This window comes from Halichoerus grypus, chromosome 6 (genome assembly GCF_964656455.1).
Source record: "Halichoerus grypus chromosome 6, mHalGry1.hap1.1, whole genome shotgun sequence".
Taxonomy (NCBI): Eukaryota; Metazoa; Chordata; class Mammalia; order Carnivora; family Phocidae; genus Halichoerus; species Halichoerus grypus.
This window is the reverse complement of record NC_135717.1, coordinates 169,323,815-169,344,931: the sequence shown is the minus strand read 5'-3', so window position 1 is coordinate 169,344,931 and position 21,117 is coordinate 169,323,815. Positions and strand designations below refer to the sequence as shown.

The 21,117-nt window shown below is 43.1% G+C and overlaps 1 protein-coding gene and 1 pseudogene across 1 annotated transcript in view; one reads left to right on the top strand and one right to left on the bottom strand.

The window, feature by feature from the left end:
- FAM227A (family with sequence similarity 227 member A) overlaps positions 1 to 21,117 on the top strand; it is a 73,145-nt gene that overhangs the window by 42,786 nt on the left and 9,242 nt on the right. Inside the window, exons 13-15 of the mRNA XM_078076635.1 lie at positions 3,518 to 3,612; positions 14,481 to 14,638; positions 16,188 to 16,340. Coding sequence (XP_077932761.1) covers positions 3,518 to 3,612; positions 14,481 to 14,638; positions 16,188 to 16,340 — 406 coding nt within the window. The remainder of the gene's footprint in view (positions 1 to 3,517; positions 3,613 to 14,480; positions 14,639 to 16,187; positions 16,341 to 21,117) is intronic.
- On the bottom strand, positions 9,852 to 12,926 carry LOC118542199 (annexin A1 pseudogene; annotated as a pseudogene).

The window sequence follows — 21,117 nt, the reverse complement described above, 5'->3', positions numbered from 1 at the left end:
GAGAGCGGGGAGGGTCAGAGAGAGAAGCAGACTCCCTGCTGAGCAGGGAGCCCGATGTGGGACTCGATCCCGGGACTCCAGGATCATGACCTGAGCCGAAGGCAGTCGCTTAACCAACTGAGCCACCCAGGCGCCCTGCATGCTGTGTTCTTATAATAATGTAAGCTAGAAAAAAAGAAAATGCTATTAAGGAAGTTATAAGGAGGGGCACCTGGGTGGCTCAGTCAGTTAAGCATCCAACTCTCAATCTTAGCTCAGGTCTTGATCTCAGGGCTGTGAGTTCAAGCCCCACATTGGCCTCCATGCTGGATGTGGAGCCTACTTAAAAAAACAAAAAAACGACAAAGGCCAATTATATAATCAATTCATGAAGACCCATGAGTCAAAGAGGAAGTATCAAAGAGACTTAGAAAATATTTTGAACTGAATGAAAACGAGACCTTTTTTCTAACATGAGCAGTTAATGCTATAGCTTTCTCTCTGCACACTGAGGCGTTTCACAAATGTTTTGGATATGGTCTTTTAATTTTTATTCAGTTCAGATTGTTTCCACTTTGTAGCTATTATGAAGAATGCTGCTGTGGGCATCCATGTACAAGATTTTGTGTGCCATATGTTTTCATTTCTCTTGGGTATATGTGAACCAAGGGGTGCAATTGCCAGGTCATATGATGACATTTTGAGGAACTGCCAAACTATCCTCCAAAGTGATCATCATACACGGTTTGAACCATGTAAGAGGAGAAAAATAGTCTATTATATGTACCATATATAACCACATATATATATATATATATATACTATATATATTATATATTTACTATGTATATTATATATTTATGTAACTAAATATTTATAATTTCTATTTTTTTCCCATTCTTTTTTTTTCCCTTAAGATTTTTATTTTTAAGTAATCTCAACCCCCAATGTGGGGCTCAAACTCACAACCTTGAGCTCAGGAGTCACATGCTCTACCAACTGAGCCAGCCAGGCACCCATTTTTTTCATTATTCTTGAAGTTCCAAGTTTTCCTTTGGGACCATTTTCCTTCTATGTGAAAAAAAAACCCAAAAAACAAAAGCGCTTACAATAGGCCTGTTGGCAGTGAATCCCCTTTGTTTTCTTTCATCTGAGAATGTCTTTATTTCACCATCATTCTTTTTTTTTTTAAGGTTTTATTATTTTTTTAAATTTATTTATTTGTCAGAGAGAGAGTGAGCACAAGCAGAGGGAGAAGCAAGCTCCCTGCCCCATGCGTATCTCCATCCCAGGACCCTGGGATCATGACCTGAGCTGAAGGCAGACGCTTAACCGACTGAGCCACCCAGGCTTCCCTTCACCTTCATTCATTTTTTTTTTTTTTAAGATTTTATTTATTTATTTGACAGAGAGAGAGACAGCTAGAGAGGGAACACAAGCAGGGGGAGTGGGAAAGGGAGAAGCAGGCTTCCTGCTGAGCAGGGAGCCCGATGCAGGGCTCGATCCCAGGACCCTGGAATCATGACCTGAGCCGAAGGCAGGCGCTTAACGACTGAGCCACCCAGGCGCCCCTTCATTCTTGAAGGGTATTTTTTCTCAATATTCTGGGTCGGCAGTTCTTTTCTTTCAGCCCTTTAAAATGTTCCACAGCCATCTGGCCTTAATGGTCTGATGAGAAGATCCAGGCATTTACATAGTCCTCCTTTTGTGTAATGCATTTTTCTCTGGCTGCCCTCAAGATACTTTCTTTGTCTTGGTCTTTCAGCTGGTTGATTACAGTGTGTATGGGCGTGGGTTTCTTTCTATTTAACTTGTTTGGGGTTTGTAGACCTTCTTCAACCTGTAAGTTTCTGTCTTTTGCCAAATTTGGAAAAGTTTTCAGACATTATTTCTTGGAATAATTTTTTTTGTACCATACTCTTCGTCCTTCCTTTATGGGACTTTGATGACACAGATGTTATACCTGTTGATATTGTCCCATAGGTCCCTGAGGCCCTGTTCATTTTTTCCAGTCTTTTGTCTCCACATTGTTCAGAATGTGTGGTATAATAAAAATACAGGTTTGGTCTTTATCCCCAGATCCTGACACAGAGTTCCTAAAACCCTTAGAGTTTCCCAAGTGATGGGAGTGTCTTTTGTTATTCATAATGAACATCTTTTCAACCACACCTGAGTATATGCTAATAAAATGACTCAGGTTGGGGCTCCAGTGGGCTTCAGGATGGCCTCTCATTACCAGAAAGACCAAACATGAGTAGAGGATGGGAACTTTCAGCCCCACCCTCTCCAACCTCCAGGGTAAAGAGAAGGACTGGAGATTGAGTTATAAAAACTCTTGAACAGTGTTGTTTGGTGAACTTCCAGGTTGCTGGGCACATCAGTGTGCTGGGAATGTGGTATGCTGAAGAGAGTATAGAGCTTCCACACCCATACCTTGTCCTGTGTATCTCTTCCATCTTTCTGAGCTGCCTTTTTAAAAAAAAAAGATTTTATTTATTTATTTATTTGAGAGAGAGAAAGAGCACAAGCAGGGGGAGTGGCAGAGGGTGAGGGAGAAGCAGGCTCCGCAGGGAGCCTGACGTGGGGCTCAATCCCAGGACCCCACCGGGATCATGACCTGAGCCAAAGGCAGATGCTTAACCAACTGAGCCACCCAGGCATCCCTCTGAGCTGCATTTTTTATAATAAATCTGTAATAGTAAATATAGCACTTTCCTGAGTTCTGTGAGTCATCCTAGTGAATTATCAAACTTGAGAGTGGGTCATATGAACCCTGAAATTTGTAATAGACTGGATAGAAATGTGGGTAACTGGGCATCCCATTTGAGACCTGGTGCCTGAAGTGGAGACAGTTTTGTCAGACTGAGTTCTTTAACTTGTCGGATCTGAGACTAACTCTGGGTAGATTTGGAACTCAGTTGAATTGTTGGAGACCCAGTTTATATCAGAGAATTGGAGAATTGGTGTGGAAGAACCACACATGTGGTATCAGAAAATACAACACAAATTGGATAATTTCTTTTTTTTAAAATTTTTTAAGTTAAAATTCAATTAATTAACATATAATATTAGTTTCAGAGGTAGAGGTCAGTGATACATCAGTCTTATATAATACCCAGTGCTCATTACATCATGTGCCCTCGTTAATGTCCATCACCCAATTACCACATCCCCCCCACCCCTTTCTCCTCCAGCAACCCTCAGTTTGTTTCCTATATTAGGAGTCTCTTATGGTTTGTCTCCCTCTCTGATTTCTTCTTTTTTATTTTTTCCTCTCTTCCCCTATGATCCTCCCTTTGTTTCTTAAATCCCACATATCAGTGAGATCATATAATTGTCTTTCTCTGATTGACTTATTTCGCTTAGCACAATACCCTCTAGTTCCATTCATGTCGTTGCAAATGGCAAGATTTCATTTTTTTGATGGCTGAATAGTATTCCATTGTACATATATATACCACATCTTGTGCAATACACACTTTCTCATCACAGCTGAAAAGCTCTAATGATCCTCTTCTTTTTAACATTGCATTGACAGAGCATCATGGTCAGACTCTGGTCTTGAGGAAAGCTGCAAAACTAGTCAAGAGGATATCAGAAGCAAGAGAACTTGAGAATATGCTTCCCAAGCAGGTGAGCACATGATTGGAAATTTAATAGTAGAGATGATTTAAGAGGGGCTAGGAGATCTGGTGAGAAAAGCCAGCACTGTGAGGATGTCAGGGTAAGAACTGGGGTATTTCTGATTATAGACTAGGGTGATACAGTCAGGAAATCTCCCAAGGGTAATTCCTGGGTGAGGTAGGTACCATTTAGTTGAATGAACGTTTCATCTGGATTTCTCCAGGGATTTAAGTTAACTGCTTGGAATTCAGGAGCCTTGGCATAATGGAAAGAGAGCCCTGAGCCTCAGTTTTCTACTCTAGAAAATGGGGATGACAATTCCTAGGTCATGGTGTTCTTATGAGGTTTTACCTGAGGTAGTGATGATAGTGTTCATGTAATGAACACTTACTATATGTCAGATATTAAACTAAACCTGTACGTGCAGTATGTTTTTTTACTTTCACAGTTCTCTGAGATAATTACTCCTGCTCTTTAGTTTATTAGTGAGGGAAGTGATGCTCAGAGCATTGTCCAAATTCACAAAGCAAGTAAATAGATAAAGCCAAGTCTTGCATGCAGATCTGTCTGACTCTGAGCCTGAGCTTTTCATCTATGAGCTTTGCCATTAGCAAAGTCCCCAGAACTTGAAAGGCCCTGGATTAATGTGTGTTCTTTCCTCTTCTCCTCCCCTCCCCTAACACTTCCCCATAAAACTCTGCAGATGGTCGTTTACATCAATGGCACCTTCGGAGTTCTTGAACCTTCTTCATTTCTCCATATTTTACCGCTGCCTATTTCCCCTCAGTATTTAGGAATGAAATTTTGAGAAGTAGCAGGACATGATAAAAAAGACAGACAGACATGGGTTCAAATCTCAGTGTTGCATCTCATCAACTGTGTTACTTAAGCGGGTTGTTTAACTTTTCTGACCTTATTCTATAAAATGGGGAAAATAAGGGCACCTGGGTGGCTCAGTTGGTGAAGCGTCTGCCTTCAGCTCAGGTCATGATCCCAGGATCCTGGGATCGAGCCCCGCATCAGGCTCCCTGTTCCGCGGGAAGCCTGCTTCTCCCTCTCCCACTCCCCCTGCTTGTGTTCCCTCTCTCGCTGTGTCTCTCTCTTCAAATAAATAAATAAAATCTTAAAAAAAAAAAAAAAAAAGTAGGAAACATTCCTAGGCTCACATGTACAAATACACATGTAGGAAACATTTGTATTCCTAAAAATACACATGTAGGAAGGAGAATTGCTAAATCAAAATACATCTTAAATTGCTCTCCAGTGAAGTCGTGCCAATTTATATTCCCACCAGCAGCATATGAGAGACCTTCCATGTACCTTTGCCAATGTCATGCATTATCAAATTACTTGTTGCTGTTCTCATGAGGGGGAAGTGGTACTTTTTATTGTTTCAATATTAATGCTTTAATTATGAGTGAAGTTAAGTCTATTTTTTAAAAGATTTTATTTGTTTGAGAGAGAGAGCACAAGCGGGGGAGGTAGGACAGGGAGCCTGCGGGGCTCAATCACAGGACCCTGAGATCACAACCTGAGCTGAAGGCGCCATTTAACCAACTGAGCCACCCTCCCATTTTTCTATATATATAATGCTTTGGAACTTATATTTCTGTGAAATGCCTTAGTCTTTTGTTTTTAGTTTTTTTCTAAGTAGAAATATTTCTACTTCTGAGGTTAAGGTTTTTAGTCTTTTGCTCATTATTCATTTGTAGAAGCTCCATTCTTAGTCATATGTTTGGCAAAAACGTTTACTATTTAATCGTTTTACTTTATGGTATTTTCTGTGAGAAAATTGTAATTTTTTTTACAGTCATATTGATTGGTCTTCTCTCTTATGGCTTCTCGATTTCATTTCTTACTAAGAAAGATCTTTACCGCTCTAATATTATATGAAATATTCTCCCAACTTTTTCCGCAGTATTTTTATATTATCACCTATTCACAATGCAAATCTTTACTCACATAACCAGATGTCACCAGGGGGTCACTCTGCTCCTTTGAATTTAGCTAAAGATTGGCTCAAGTATTTGCTATATGATATGTTTGAAGCCCAGTCCTCTCCCCACGTGTCTGTGAACTCTGGGGGTTTATGTTTTTCCTGGCACTGAGCTCCTCTTCTGTCCCAGATGTGCTCTGCACATACCACAGTAGTCCAAATATGGAACTCAACTCTTCCCTTCATTTTTGCAAAACCACCCACACAGGCCTGTGTGTGTGTTATATGGATAGAAGGTATTATTACTAGGTTTAAAGAGGTGGGAAGAAGGGGGACCCTATTATGGTGGTGCTTAGAACAGTCATGTGAGTTACCCTTCTTACAAACCCTATAGTTGCTCCACTTGTTAGACCCTATCCCCAGCCCTCTCCTCTTTCCTCCTTTCTGTTTCTCCCATCTCCAACTCCTGCTCATTTCTGATGCAGAGCAGCTTAACCCTCACTCTGCCTTTGGCTCTAAGCTTCTCACCAAGTAGCTAATTGCTGTGTGTTCCTGAGCAAGGACAGTCCCCTTGATGTGGGAAACAAAGGCAAAAGAACAAAATTAAATTTCCTTACTGTTTACAGCCCATTGACCAATCTTTGAGACAGGCAGAGTGATCTTCCTCTGGGAGCTCAGCTACCTCGATGTCGACACTTTGCTAAGGGCAGAGGCAATCTTAGGATCCTGTGAGTCTACTTTAACATATAAAAATTCCTTTGGAAACTTCCTTTATCTCTAAACCCCCCAAGATAGATGTTAGCAATCATCCTCCAAGCATATGGCCCACTGTCTGAAGGGTCTCATGACTAGGGTTTTACTAGACAGTAATAAATGGCCTTTTCCTAACAACAGCTAGCCCCTTAAGGTCCTGGAAACCTTGCTTCCAAAATTCCTTTAGAGACTTACACTATCCCTAACCCCCTCCCAACTTGAAAGTCTATAATGGGCCACTCCTCATGACCCCAGTACAGCTTTTCCTGACCACGGGTCCCATCCCCCTGCTTTCATAAAACCACCTTTTTGCACCAAAGATGTCCCAAGAATTCTTTCTTGGCTGTAGGCTCTGAACCCCAACATTTTCTACATCACCCTCCCTGTGGTAAATTCTGGTACCAGCAAAGACAATTTTTTTACATCCCACTACAGGAGGAATGGAAGCGGGCCTCAGTAACTGGATAGAGACATTAGTATAAAAAAACCTGCAGAACAATGAACAGTAGAGCCTTTGGCTTAACACCAAGAACAAGGAAATGACTCTCATTTCTACCTCCCTTTGAAGTTGTTCTCAACCCAGACATCCAACTTCAGGGCTCCCTCACTTCCCTAGACCTCAAAGGATTTTCCTTACTTTCTTGCAAGCTCCTCCATTCATTGAAAAGGATTTTAAGGGGCGCCTGTGTGGTTCAGTCGGTTGGGCGTCTGTCTTTGGCTCAGGTCATGATCCCAGGGTCCTGGGATTGAGCCCCGCATTGGGCTCTCTGCTCGGCAGGGTGTCGCTTCTCCCTCTCCCACTCCCCCTGCTTGTGTTCCCTCTCTCGCTGTGTCTCTCTCTGTCAAATAAATAAATAAAATCTTAAAAAAAAAAAAAAAGAAGTCAAATGCATCGGTCTTTCTGCTCAGCAGGGAATCTGCTTCTCCCTCTCCCTCTGCTTGCGCTCTGCCTACTTGTGCTTGCGTTCTCTCTCTCTCTGTCAAATAAATAAATAAATAAAATCTTTTTAAAATAAGAAAAGGATTTTAAAAATATTTACTAGCATTTTTTAGATGTTTTATCATGAGTTTAGAGTGTCCCATTAAAATTTAAATGTATACACCTATGACCTAGCAATTCCATTTCAGATAATTTATCCTGTAGAAAGGTTCATACATGGCCATCCATTACATTAAACTGGACTAGAAAAAAAAATGAAGAAAACTTAAATTTCCATAGATAAAAAAATAAATTGTGAAATGTCCATAATATGGATGCTGCTGCTATTAAAAACAATGAAACAGTATGGTGATTAACATAATATAATAATAAAAGAAAAAAACAATGAAACAGGTTTTTTTGTTTGTTTGCTTTTTTTGCTTTTTTTTTTTTTTAAGGTTCTACTTATTTACTTGACAGAGAGGGAGAGAGGGAACACAAGCAGGGGGAGTGGGAGAGGGAGAAGCACGCTTCCTGCTGAGCAGGGAGCCCGATGCGGGGCTCGATCCCAGGACCCTGGGATCACGACCTGAGCCAAAGCAGACACTTAATGACTGAGCCACCCAGGCGCCCCCAGTTTTGACCTTTAAATCTTTTAAGGTTGCCAGGGCGCCTGGGTGGCTCAGTTGGTTAAGCGTCTGCCTTCGACTCAGGTCATGGTCCGGGGGTCCTGGGATCGAGCCCCACGTCAGGCTCCCTGTTCAGCAGAGAGCCTGCTTTTCCCTCTCCCTCTGCCTGCCGCTCTGCCTACTTGTGCTCTCTCTCTCGGTCAAATAAATAAATAAAATCTTTAAATCTTTTAAGGTTGCCGAGGGTGGAAAGTCTTATCTTCTGTAACTTCTTCCTGCTGATAGGGGCATAGAGATGTCCCTACTTATGGGTCAACATTGGTCAGTTGGGGAATTTATATATATAGGAATTTTGAAGGGCAGAGGAAGCCAAATCCAAGGTAGACAACATATATGAATCCAGTGAGACAGATTTATAACTTCTTTTTTTTTTTTTTAATTTTTTTTTTTAAGATTTTATTATTTATTTGAGAGAGAGAGAGGGATAGAGCACAAGCAGGGGGAGCAGCAGAGAGAGAGGGAGAAGCAGGCTCCCCGCCGAGCAGGGAGCCCGATGCGGGGCTCGATCCCAGGACCCTGGGATCATGACCTGAGCCGAAGGCAGACGCTTAACCCACTGAGCCACCCAGGCGCCCCTGGATTTATAACTTCTAATATGAAAGAAGTTAGTTGACAATATCTAAAGTTCATAAATCAAGAGAATATTACAGGTAATGTATTTAGGTGCTGGTGAATGAAAAATTAAAGTGGTAAGACATTATGTAGAGAATGATTCCATTTTTATTTTTGAAATATATTTTTGGTATAAAATTGGTCTGTGCGTACAAGAAGGTTTGGGAGGATACCCAGAAAAGTGTTCATAGTATTTATTCTTAGGGCTGCAAGTCTGGATGAGGGAGACTTTTCTCTTTTACTTTTCACCTTTTTAAATTATTATATGGGGGCGCCTGGGTGGTTGTCGTTAAGCGTCTGTCTTCTGCTCAGGTCATGATCTTGGGGTCCTGGGATCGAGCCCCGCATCGGGCTCCCTTCTCCGCGGGAAGCCTGCTTCTCCCTCTCCCACTCCCCCTGCTTGTGTTCCCTCTCTCGCTGTGTCTCTCTCTGTCAAATAAATAAATATCTAAAAAAAATTTTTAAAAATAAATAAAAAATAAATTATTATATGAATTTCTCACGGTGAACATGAATTTATTGTGTAAAAAAGTAATAGAGGTTTTCATCCTCAGAGATATCAGAAAAATGATCTCTAAGTGTCAAAATAAAAAACTTCTAAAAAGGAAGTTCTGTTGGTCCAGAACGAGAAAGAGGACAGTCCCATTTCAAAACATTTCACTGAACAAGCGTGCAGAGGGAGGGGCCTGGCTGGAGTCTGTCTGTCCAGTAATTACTGAAAGCACTAGGGATGTTTAGGTTGGAGAAGACAAGATATAGAGAACATCAAGGGCTCTCCAATATTTTAAGGACCATTCTGTAACACATGGTTCTGGAGGAAGATGGGTTGGAATTAGAGAGTCAGATTTTTATCTAGGCTAAGAAGGAACATCCTGAGGGTCCAAGTTGCCATTTTAAACCAGCTTTACCCCCTGGCTCTGCTGCAGACCATCTGCTGGTCTTGTTCCGTCTCTGGATCTCAAACCAACTCCTTCCTCCTGCCAGGTCTCTGATGCCATCCCTTCACTCTAGCTCCTACTCTGCTTTCCTCCTGCCCCTTGGATCTGATGTTTCAGAACTTCTCGTCTTGCACACTGGCCAGCCTTGGCCCAGTGCTGTGGTTAGGAACCAGCCCTTTCCGCTCCTATCCCCAGGTCCCGGTACCCAAGGCCCCGTCCCTGACTCCCACCTGTGAGGAGAAATTAGATGCTTACCAACATGGATGTTTCTGAAGGTAGTATGTTTCTTATTTCAAAGTTAGGGAAGCAAAATGGACAATTACCTGTTGAGAATATTATCGAAACAAGTATATTAGTTGGAATTCTTTGCTTATAAATAACAAAATCTGTCCTTGGCCAACTTTTTTTTTTTTGTCCTGCAAAATCATTTTATTTTCTACTGCACAAACATCTTTCTCAGGTAATGTTACTAGAACAACCTGTTTATGAGGTTTTTATAATTTGGGATAAATATAGTTTTAAAAAAACTTCTATTATATGGAGTTGTGATATAAAAATGATTTATAGGCTATATTTTTCAGAAAGCATTTAGCTAGACTGTAATTCTGCTGAGAAAACTTTCCTGTTTAAGTCTATGATATAGAATGAAAAGATATGATTAAAAAGTCTTCTGATCAAGAAGCTTGTGATCACCAAAGGAATGTTAGTCTCCACAGAGAGCCACCAGGATTTTTTCATAATCTCCTTTGGTTTCATCTAGGATGGCTTGGCAGAGAGAGACACCATACAATTTCTGGTAGCATGCTTTGATGTCATTCATGTAGATTTCAGAGCGGGAAACCATAATTCTGAGGTCCAGAACCCTTCATGGCCTGATGAAGCTTCTTGGCGAAGAACATTGGTTTGCTTGTGGTACACTTCACGGTAGTCGTGAGGCATTTGTCAATGTCACCTTTCATCTCCAGGTCCAGAACTTTGTTCATGTCGTGCTTACTGTACTTGCTGTACTTCTGAAACACTTGGCGAAGATGGGGATAGGTTCTAGTGGTAAGGATGGTAATGAACACATTCACATCTGTCCCTTTTCTCCTTTCTTCTGCTTCATATAAAGCCCTAGCATCCATATCAGCCAAGTTGTCATTCAAGCCAAAATCCTCAGATAGGTCACCCTTAGCCAGAGAAAGCAGAGCATTCCAATAATCTCCAGATGTGTCCGAGGTGATATCTTTAGCCAGATCTCTCTTTAGTTCTTCTCTATAGACTCTGTTAATTTCTCTGATTTCTTTGTTAGTTCTCAATACCAAAATTTCATCCAGAGTGTCTTCATCAGTTCCAAGGCCTTTCGTGGCAGCACGAAGTTCACCAGCATCGAACTGGGCTGGAGTTTTTAATAGAGCCAAAACAACTTCCTCTAGGCAGAAAGGGCTTTCTTCAGAGCTTCATCCAGGGGCTTTCCTTTTTCCTGGAGATATGCTGCTTTGATCTGCCAAGGACTGTGCATTGTTCCTCTTAGTTAGAATGTCAATGATGGTTGCTTCATCCACACCTTTAACTGTTACCACATTATGCAAAGCAGCAACATCTGAGGATGGATTGAAGCTAGGATAGGGGCTCACTGCTGACCCAGGACAGCCTTTGGATCCCTTCACAGTTTGAATGTGTTCCTGCTCTTCATTTTCACTAAATCAGGCCTGTTTGAGGAATTGTCAAAGAAGTATCTTTTTTCCCCACCTTCTTCCAAAGCACTAAAGAGAGATTCTCCTCTGAACGTTTCCCACTCTGTCCTTGGCCAACTTGAACAAAAACTGGAAGAACACTGAGTAAGCTAGAAAGTCTGAAATTGAGTCCAGGCACCAGGAGAAGAATCATGGCAGTTTCAACCCTCAAACCATCTCTTCAAGGTGACATGCCTGGGATGGGTGAACCCCCATGTGTTTTCAGTCTATATTTTACCCCACTCAAGATTCAAAATCCCAGGAGCAGGAGTTTTGACTGACCAAAGCTGATTCCATGAGCCCTGGCTCTAGCTGGGTAGGTGGAGGTAGGCCCTGGCAGAGCCTGTGAAGGCCTCTGAGGACCCCTCCAGTGCCCTCATGGGGGAGCAGGACTTTTGACTTCACAGTCCCCTTAAACCCAAATGCAGTAGAGGGCAGGTAAACTCCCCCAAGCACAAGAATCAGGGCCTGTCAGGAAAGGAGGATGGATTCTGGGCAGCCAAAAGAATAACTCTAGGATAAATGTAGAACTAAATCAGTGGATCCTGGATTCACTTTGGAATTTTCTAGACTTTGAAAAAAAAATTTTAACTAAAGTTCATTAAAGCAAAATGACTGCTTATCTACCATCACCATTGTTTCATAGAAGAAAGGTCATTAACACAAAAAAGGAGAAAAGGTAATCTCAGAATAAAAGAAAGGCCTTAAAGTGAATAATCGTACTCTATATCATATTTATTGCAATATTTTTTTTCCTTGTTGCCCGCAATTCACTGGAGACCAGTGAACACAGATCGTCCCCCAGTTTGGCGGTAGGGTTCCTTATTAGCCTCAAGTTTCTGTGAACCCAGTGGGATCTTGCTGTTAAATAGTAATTCTCCACTGCAGGCGAGTTTGCCTGCTAGGAGACTTGGCCACACCTAGAGACAATTCAGGTCGTCACAACTGGGGGTGAAGGAGGAGACAGAGTCCTACTAGCATCTAGAGACCAGGGATGCTGCTCAACATCCTACTATGCACAGGACAGCTCCTGCCACAAAGAATTATCTGGCCCAACATGTCAAAGTGATGAGGTTAAGAGACGGTGCTATAGATAGAAAAAAAAAAAATCTCATGAAGCAATTAAAATGGAAAGTACTAGAGAATAGTGCACTCAGGTGTTGTCACAGCCCTTATTCATGGGGCAGACTTTTTTAGTTAAATTATATCTGCTTCTTTAAAATGTATTGTTTCTTTAAATACAAAAGTAGTACATACTCATTATTGACATTGTTGGAAAAAGGCAGAGGAATAATAAGCAAGGAAAACAAGTCACTCTTGGCCCCAGCCCATTCTCTTTCCTGAGATACTTCCTCTCAACTATAGCACGACCGAAGCAGACTTTTTGATTTTCCTGCCCCACTAACCTGTTCCTTCCTGGATCCTCCCACCCGAACAACTGGCACCTACATCTTTAGAGTCATCCTTGACTTCTCTCCTCACACTCAACGTCAAGTCCTCCAGCAAATCCTGCCAATTCTGCTTTCATAGCAGATTGCCAATTCCATCGCTTCTAACCCCTCTCTGCAACTGCTCAGCTCAGCCCCAGCCCAGCACCCCCCACCCCTGCAGAGACCTCTTGACCACTCTTCACGGCTGCTTTCTCTACACACCAGTCAAAAGGAGTGGGAGAGAAATTAATCCAATCTGTTGAACCCCAGCTCAAACCTTCCAGTGGCTTCCATCACACTTAGAAAAGATCCTCATTCCTTACCTTCTCATGGCCCTCCCTGACCACCCCATGGAAAGGGTTCCTCTCCTCCCCAGTCTCCCTTCCCACCACCCTCCACCCCTTGCCCTACTTGATTCTTTTTTCTTTTTTTGAAGATTATATTTATTTATTTGACAGAGAGAGAGACAGCAAGAGGGGGAACAGAAGCAGGGGGAGTGGGAAAGGGAGAAGCAGGCTTCCTGCCGAGCAGGGAGCCCAATGCGGGGCTCGATCCCAGGACCCCGGGATCATGACCTGAGCCGAAGGCAGTCGCTTAACCGACTGAGCCACCCAGGCGCCCCACCCTGCTTGATTCTTATTTGAAGCACCTATTATTCCATAATGTTACGCTATTCCTCTATTTGTTGAATTGTTTATTGTCTTTGTCTCAAGTGTAATGCAAGCTGCATGGGGGCTGGAATTTGTCCTCTTCTTGGTTAAATCTCTAGCACCTAGAACACTGTTTATACATGATAGTGACCCAATAAATATTTGCTGAATGAATCATTAACATTTTGGTAACTATGCTTCCAGTCTCCTATCTTTCTTTCTTTCTTTTTTTTTTTTTAAAGATTTTATTTATTTATTTGAGAGAGAGAATGAGATAGAGAGAGCATGAGAGGGTCAGAGGGAGAAGCAGACTCCCTACCGAGCAGGGAGCCTGATGTGGGACTCGATCCCGGGACTCCAGGATCATGACCTGAGCCGAAGGCAGTCGCTTAACCAACTGAGCCACCCAGGCGCCCTCCTATCTTTCTTTTTAACTGATTTGTTTCATAGAGAATATATAATGCTATCTACCCGACTTTGCATCTCAATTTTTTTCATTTTTTCATTTATTTTTAATATTTTACTTATTTATTTGAGAGAGTGAGTGAGAGAAGAGTGGGGGGCAGGGGCAGAGGGAGAAGCAGGCTCTCTGCTGAGCAGGGAGCCCGATGCGGGGCTTGATCCCAGGACTCCGGGATCATGACCTGAGCAGAAGGCAGACACTTAACCGACTGAGCCACGCAGGTGCCCTATTTGTTTTGTTTTGTTTTTTAAGATTTTACTTATTTATTTACTTGAGAGAGAGAGTGAGAGAGAGAGAGAGCATGAGGGTGGGGAGGGTCAGAGAGAGAAGCAGACTCATTGCTCACCGGGGAGGTAGACATGGGGCTCAATCCCGGGCCCCTGAGATCATGATCTGAGCCGAAGACAGATGCCTAACTGACTGAGCCACCCAGGTGCCCCTGCGTCTCAATTTTTAAATCTACTATTAGATCTGAAGCTATTTCTTAGGACCAACTCTTCATAAACATTTTAATAGCAGCATAACTATTCCTTGGGATAGAAATATCAGTATCTTCTTGAACATTCAGGTTATTCTAATCTTCTGCTATAGTCAGTGTCTCTGCAGCAAGCATCTTAGTACTTAAATCTTTTTTCTTTACTTTGGGTAATTTCCTTAGGGTAGTATCCTAAAATTGGAGTTACTGGACAAAGAACATTATTACCTTTCCGTTTCTTAATCCATGTTGTAACAATGACAATCTGTAATTTTTTCCACTCTCTTTCCTACTCAGTCTCACCCAGCCTGCAAAAGCCCTGAGCTGATTTCAAACTTCTTCAACCTTTATGGGAAGAGCCCTCTGATTGTGTACTTCCTCCAGAATTACGCCTGTCTGCAGCATTGTGGCAAAGATGTGTTGATAGTCAGGAGGGAAAGAACCAAGAGCATCCCATATCCTTTCCACCATGGGCAGGGCACATATTATTCCAGGCCTCTGCTTCCTCCTCCCAGAAGCAAGGGTGTGGAAAGGCACCCAGTCCTTAACCCGGTGCCTGGCACATAGCGTGTGCCCATCAAGGGTAGCCATTGATACGAGCCTAAGGCTCAGAATCTTGCACGTTTTAGTTCCAAGTCGGCCTCATGAACTGGCTGCGTGGGATCTTGGGCAAGTCAAATTCCCCTGGGTGCAAAATCTCTTCCTATCTACCAGAGAGAATGCTAACTAGGTACTCGAACATGCTTTGCAGCTCAGTAATGACTCCCAGATGCTCATTGATCCCAGAGTATGTATTGATCAGGATTTGGGGTCCAGACGTGTGTTTCTTCTACCATCCTCCTCACACACACACACCCCTCCTCCAGATCCATCAGCAGATCTCTGGCCCTGCTGGCATTTATTTTAAAGATTTGGTAACCAACGCAGATCTTAAGAAAACAGATGTGACATGTTGGTGTCCTAAGTCCTAGCACTTTACTGTAGGGGGTCAGAATATGGAATCAAGTCCTCCTGGACTCAAGAACCAACTCAACTGTTGACCAGCTGAGTGATCTTAGACAAATTTCAGCTTCTCTCTGAGCCTCATTTTTTTCATCTACAAAATGGGATAGCAACACCTGCCTTCTAGGGCTGTTATTGCAGAGTACTGGCACAGTAACAATAAAGGCTTGGCTGAGCCTGAGAAGTAACAAGTGCTTGAAACGTTACCTGGCTGCACATAGCTCCCCATCAGGAGGAGCTTTCCCAATGAACTAGGTAGCACTTGTCTATAGAGCTCATATCCCCAAACTTATTTATAAGCCTAACAGCTCACATTTCATAGCACTTTCCTATATATCACCTCACTGCTCTGTAGACTGTGTAGTATAGTGGAAGGAGCCTGGGTTGGGAATACACAGCCCCAGATTTGAGTCCAGCTCAGCAACCCACTGACCTTAAGATCTCATGTGCACCGCTTAACCTCGGAGCTCAATATCTTTTATCAACTTCCATGATGTTGGGAATGAAGCTTGAGACTGACAGTTGAAATCCATTCCTCTTCACCACTGTAATAATAGAGTAAGAATTGTATTTATTTGCTTATTTTTTTATTGAAGTATAGTTGACTCACAACTTATTAGTTTCAGGTGTACGACATAGTGATATGACAATTCTATACATTACGAAGTGATTCCCATGATAAGTGGAGTGAGAATTTTAGACAGCAGTCTGAAAAGAGCATTTCCTAGCCCTTCCATTAGCAGGAGAGAAGGGCTTTGTTAAAAGACCGGGAATGGCCTGGCCATTGGGGAGGATATCCGCTTGCCTTCCCCAGTAGGCCATGGCCAGAGAGCAGGAGTCCTTTCCTGCCCAGATTTCAGTGACCTGGTCCAGAAAGAGGTCATTTCCCCCACTCTGCCATCTCCTCCCCCAGCCCCCGCCCCATGCAGTAGGCTGTTCTGCTGGTAACGCTCAGTCAATACCAACTGAGAGTATGGGCTTTTCCTTGACGGCTGATGCCACTGAGTCCGTCCTGACATATGCTGAGGTCATCAACCTGACCCTGAGCAACATGAAGAAGCGGAGGGACAACCTCCGCCAACTGAGCTGGCTCCACAGGAATGAATGGAATTATTTTGATGAGTACCTAAAGGGACTGCAAGAAAACTTCCTCAGGTATTTAAGGGGCATTAGGGAAGGGGCATTGTTTGAGTGTCTGTCTATTGTTGCACATGACAATTTAAAAAAAAATTTTTTTAAGATTTTTAAGTAATCTCTACACCTAATGTGGGGCTCGAACTCACAACCTCAAGATCAAGAGTTGCACGCTCCACTTACTAGGCCGACCAGGCGCCCCTGCACATGACAGTTTCATTTTTATGTGCATTTTATTTTTTATTTATTTATTTATTTTTAAAAGATTTTATTTATTTATTTGATAGAGCGATAGCGAGAGAGGGAACACAAGCAGGGGGAATGGGAGAGGGAGAAGCAGGCTTCCCGCTGAGCGGGGAGCCTGATGTGGGGCTCGATCCCAGGACCCTGGGATCATGACCTGAGCTGACGGCAGACACTTAACGACTGAGCCACCCAGGTGCCCCTAATTTTTTTTTTATTTTTAAGATTTTATTATTTTAGAGAGATAGAGCATGAGCGGAGGTGCAGAGGGAGAGGGGGAGAGAGAATCTTGAACAGACTCCCCGCTGTGTGGAGCCGGATGATGTGGGCGGGTCTCACGACCCTGAGATCACGACCTGAGCCGAAATCAAGAGTATCTGAGCCAAAACCGAGAGTCGGACACTTAACCGACTGCACCACCCTGGCGCCCCTGCACATGACAATTTTTAATTGGGGGCCTGGCCCTGGGACTATCTTAAGCACATTTCTTGTGGTCAGAATGTAAACTCCACAATAACAGAGATCAGATCTTTCTTTTAAAGTTATTTTTTTCTAACTACAAAAACATTTATGTTCAGTGAAGACAAATAAACCAACCTGGAAAAGCACCTGGAGGTATACATTGCCAACATTTTTCTTTCTTTTTTTTTTTTTTTAAAGATTTATTTATTTATTTATTTATTTGACAGAGAGAGAGATAGCCAGAGCAGGAACACAAGCAGGGGGAGTGGGAGAGGGAGAAGCAGGCTTCCCGCCCAGCAGGGAGCCCAATGTGGGACTCGATCCCAGGACCCTGGGACCATGACCTGAGCCGAAGGCAGACGCTTAATGACTGAGCCACCCAGGCGCCCCGCCAACATTTTTCTATAAATCCTTGCAGTCTTTACTCCTGGGCCCACAGAGGTGTATCTTTAAACAAAAGTAGTAGAGTCATATCGTCAATCTGGTTTTTAGACTTTGTTTCCCCACTTAGCATATTATGGATATTTTCCTGTGCCTTCTGACTTTTTCAATATTTTTATTTTATTTACAAAATTTTCAGACCTTCCAGAAATGTTGAAAGTATGGTGCAGTGAACACCATATGCCCGCACTGCGTTTACCAATTATCCACATTTTGCCGTATTTTCTTTCTCTCCCTAGTAATTAGGTCAAATTCGTATTTCCCCAGTGGTGCCCAAAATATCCTTTTTGGTTTTACTTGCTGCTCCAGGATCCAATCAAGGATTGGGAATTAGATTTTGTTGTTATATCTCTTTGGTGTCTTTTCATCGATAACAGTGCCCTGCCCCCACCTTTGTTATTACGCCCTGAAGCAATGATTACATTATTAATTTTTTTTTTAATGACATAGACTTTTTTTTTTTAAGATTTTATTTTATTTATTTGAGAGAGAGAATGAGATAGAGAGAGCATGAGAGGGGAGATGGTCAGAGGGAGAAGCAGACTCCCCAGGGAGCCCAATGCGGGACTCGATCCCGGGATTCTAGGATCACGACCTCAGCCGAAGGCAGTCGCTTAACCAACTGCGCCACCCAGGCGCCCTGACATAGACTTTTTTGAAATGCTCAAGCCACATTCTGGATTTTTCTGACTATTTCTTCAGGGTATCATTTAACTTATTTCAAAATACCCTATATTTCTTGTAAACTGGACATTGGGGTGATACTAGATGCTTGATAAGTTTCAGGGAAGATCCTTTCGCCAAGAACACCTCATAGATGATGTTGTGTGTGCACACTGCACTGCATCAGGAGACACTCAGTGTCGGGTCAGTCAGACAGATGGTCTCTGCCAGACCTCTCCACTGTAAGACCCAGGGGTTTTATGTAGTTAGTCTGTAATAAGTGGTGTGATTCTCTGAGACTGAATGAATCTGCTGTCCCCAAACCTTTGCCCAGCGGTTTTAGCATCGCTTTGATGGTCTTTGCCTGAACCAATGATAATAGTTGGGGTTGCAAAATCGTGATTTTCTATTTCCATCATCCATTCTCCCTTTATTAGCTGGCACTTTTTTCTCTAGAGAAGAGCTCACCTTCTTCGTTTGCTCCTTATCTCTCTCATGTCTTCTCTGCCTGCTCCCGTAACTCTCTTACATGGACATCTGGGCTGCAAAAGAAGCTCGGGAAATATCTGGCAAAGAGAAATGAGATTTCCGTGCCTGGACCAGAGCAGAACTGGCTGGGCACTTCATTACCCAAAATAGCACTGGATTCGGTTAGCAGGGGAGAAAGGGTGAATAGCTGTTGGCTAGACAGCCATTGGCATCTGCCATCATAGGAGAGAGAAAGGAAACAACGAACACATAGGTAACTGATTTATTTTGCAAAGTGATACAGTTGAGTTATTTCCAAATGATGATACACACACACACACACGCACACGCACAAAAACAAGCCCCACAAAAATGCAGTTTAGCCTAAATGTTCATCAAAAAGTGAGGGGCGCCTGGGTGACTCAGTTGGTTAAGCGACTGCCTTCGGCTCAGGTCATGATCCTGGAGTCCTGGGATCGAGTCCCGCATCGGGCTCCCTGCTCAGCAGGGAGTCTGCTTCTCCCTCTGACCTTCCCCCATCTTGTGCTCTCTCTCTCTCTCTCATTCTGTCTCTCTTAAATAAATAAATAAACTATTTTTTTTAAATGTTTAAAAAAAAAGGTGATTGGTTTAATAAGCTCTTTTTTTTTTTTTTTTAAAGATTTTATTTATTTATTTGAGAGAGAGAGAGAGAGTGAGCACGAGAGGGGGGAGCGGGAGAGGGAGAAGCAGACTCCCCGCTGAGCGGGGAGCCCGATGCGGGACTCGATCCCGGAACTCCAGGATCATGACCTGAGCTGAAGGCAGTCGCCCAACCAACTGAGCCACCCAGGCGCCCGGTTTAATAAGCTCTTGTATGTGCATGCTCTGCAGCCAAGAAAAATGGCCATGTTGATCTAGTATTCTTATTTTATAAGGAGGGATGGTCACAACATATTACTGGACCAAAACAAAAAAAAAAATCAGGGTATAAAATAGTGTGTGTAAGAGGCACAGTTATTTATCGCCATTTACCGAAGTCAAGGTCAAGGACAGAAACTTAGAGGGCCACCACATATGTGGGGAGGACAAATGGGGCCAAGGAGAAAGAGTGGCCAGAAGGAAAGGAGAGCCTGCATGTAAAGGCACACCAACCATGAAGCTGAGGGAAGAAAGGGCTAAGGGAAGTAAGGATCAGCAGTGGGGGTGCCAGATGCAGAAGCCTGGGGCTGGGACAGGTTTGGTGAGTTGGTAGAGAACGGTCTTAACAGGGCTGAGGTCAGATACCAGAGCCCGGGACAATAGGGGGAAGCTGTGGCTCCCCATGGGTGAATGAGACTACTAGGAAGCAGAAGGAGCAAAATTCTGAACTAAAAAAGGCAAGATTGGATGGTGAGTAACAGGGCCGTTTCAATGTAAAGTGGAAGACCCAAGCCTGTGTGACGCGGGAGAGGTCAGAGAGATGCAGGTGAGGGAGGAGAGGGTCAGGACTGGGGAAGGGAGAGGACCCAGGAACCGTTCTTTTTCTTTTTTTTTTAATTTATTTATTTGGGAGAGAGAGAGAGCACAAGCAGGGGGAAGGGCAGAGGGAGAGGGAGAAGCGGGCTCCACTGAGAAGGGAGCCTGACATGGGGAGCCTGATCCCAGGACCCTGAGATCATGACCTGAGCCAAACGTAGATGCTTAACTGACTGAGCCACCCAGGCGCCCTTGCAGGAATTGTTCTTTAGGGCTCTTTGTTTCTGCCTCTGTTACTGTGGTTCATTATGCTTTGTTTTTTCTATATTTCACTCATTGTTCCAACAAATATTTTCAGCAACTTCTATGCACCGGGTATTATGTTCTGTTTATAACATAGATGTTTTGTAATGTCTGTCTCTCCCAATAGTTGTAGCAATTCTTGAAGGTGGGATCCTTGGAATGGCAGAGGCTTAGGGTTTTTTACTTACTGGCTCTATGACATTGGACCAGTCACATATATTGCTGAGCTTCCATTTCTTTGTTGGTTAAATGAAGATAGTATTTCCTACTTTGGAGAGTTGTATCAATCAAGTAAAATAAGGCACATAAAGCCTGTTTATAAGACCAAGCCCATAGTAGGTAATTCTATCACTTAGAATTAGGTTTAGCTTCGAGTGACAGAAGAACTCCAAATAGTGGCTAAAACAAGGTGCAAATCTATTTTTATTATTTAAAAAGGAGTCCAAGAGATATGGCAGGTCACAGTGTCAGGGACCCAAGCCCCTTTTGTCTTACTTCTCCATAATCCTTCGCCCATGATTCCGCCTCATGATCTAAGATAGCTGGTCAAGCTCCAGCCATCAGGTCAATATTCCAGCCAATAGAAAGGAAGATGAAGGGGCACCTGGGTGGCTCAGTCGTTAAGCGTCTACCTTCAGCTCAGGTCATGATCTCAGGGTCCTGAGATCGAGCCCCACATCGGGCTCCCTGCTCGGCAGGAAGCCTGCTTCTCCCTTTCCCTCTGCTTGTGTTCCCTCTCTTGCTGAGTCTCTCTCTGTCAAATAAATAAAAATCTTAAAAA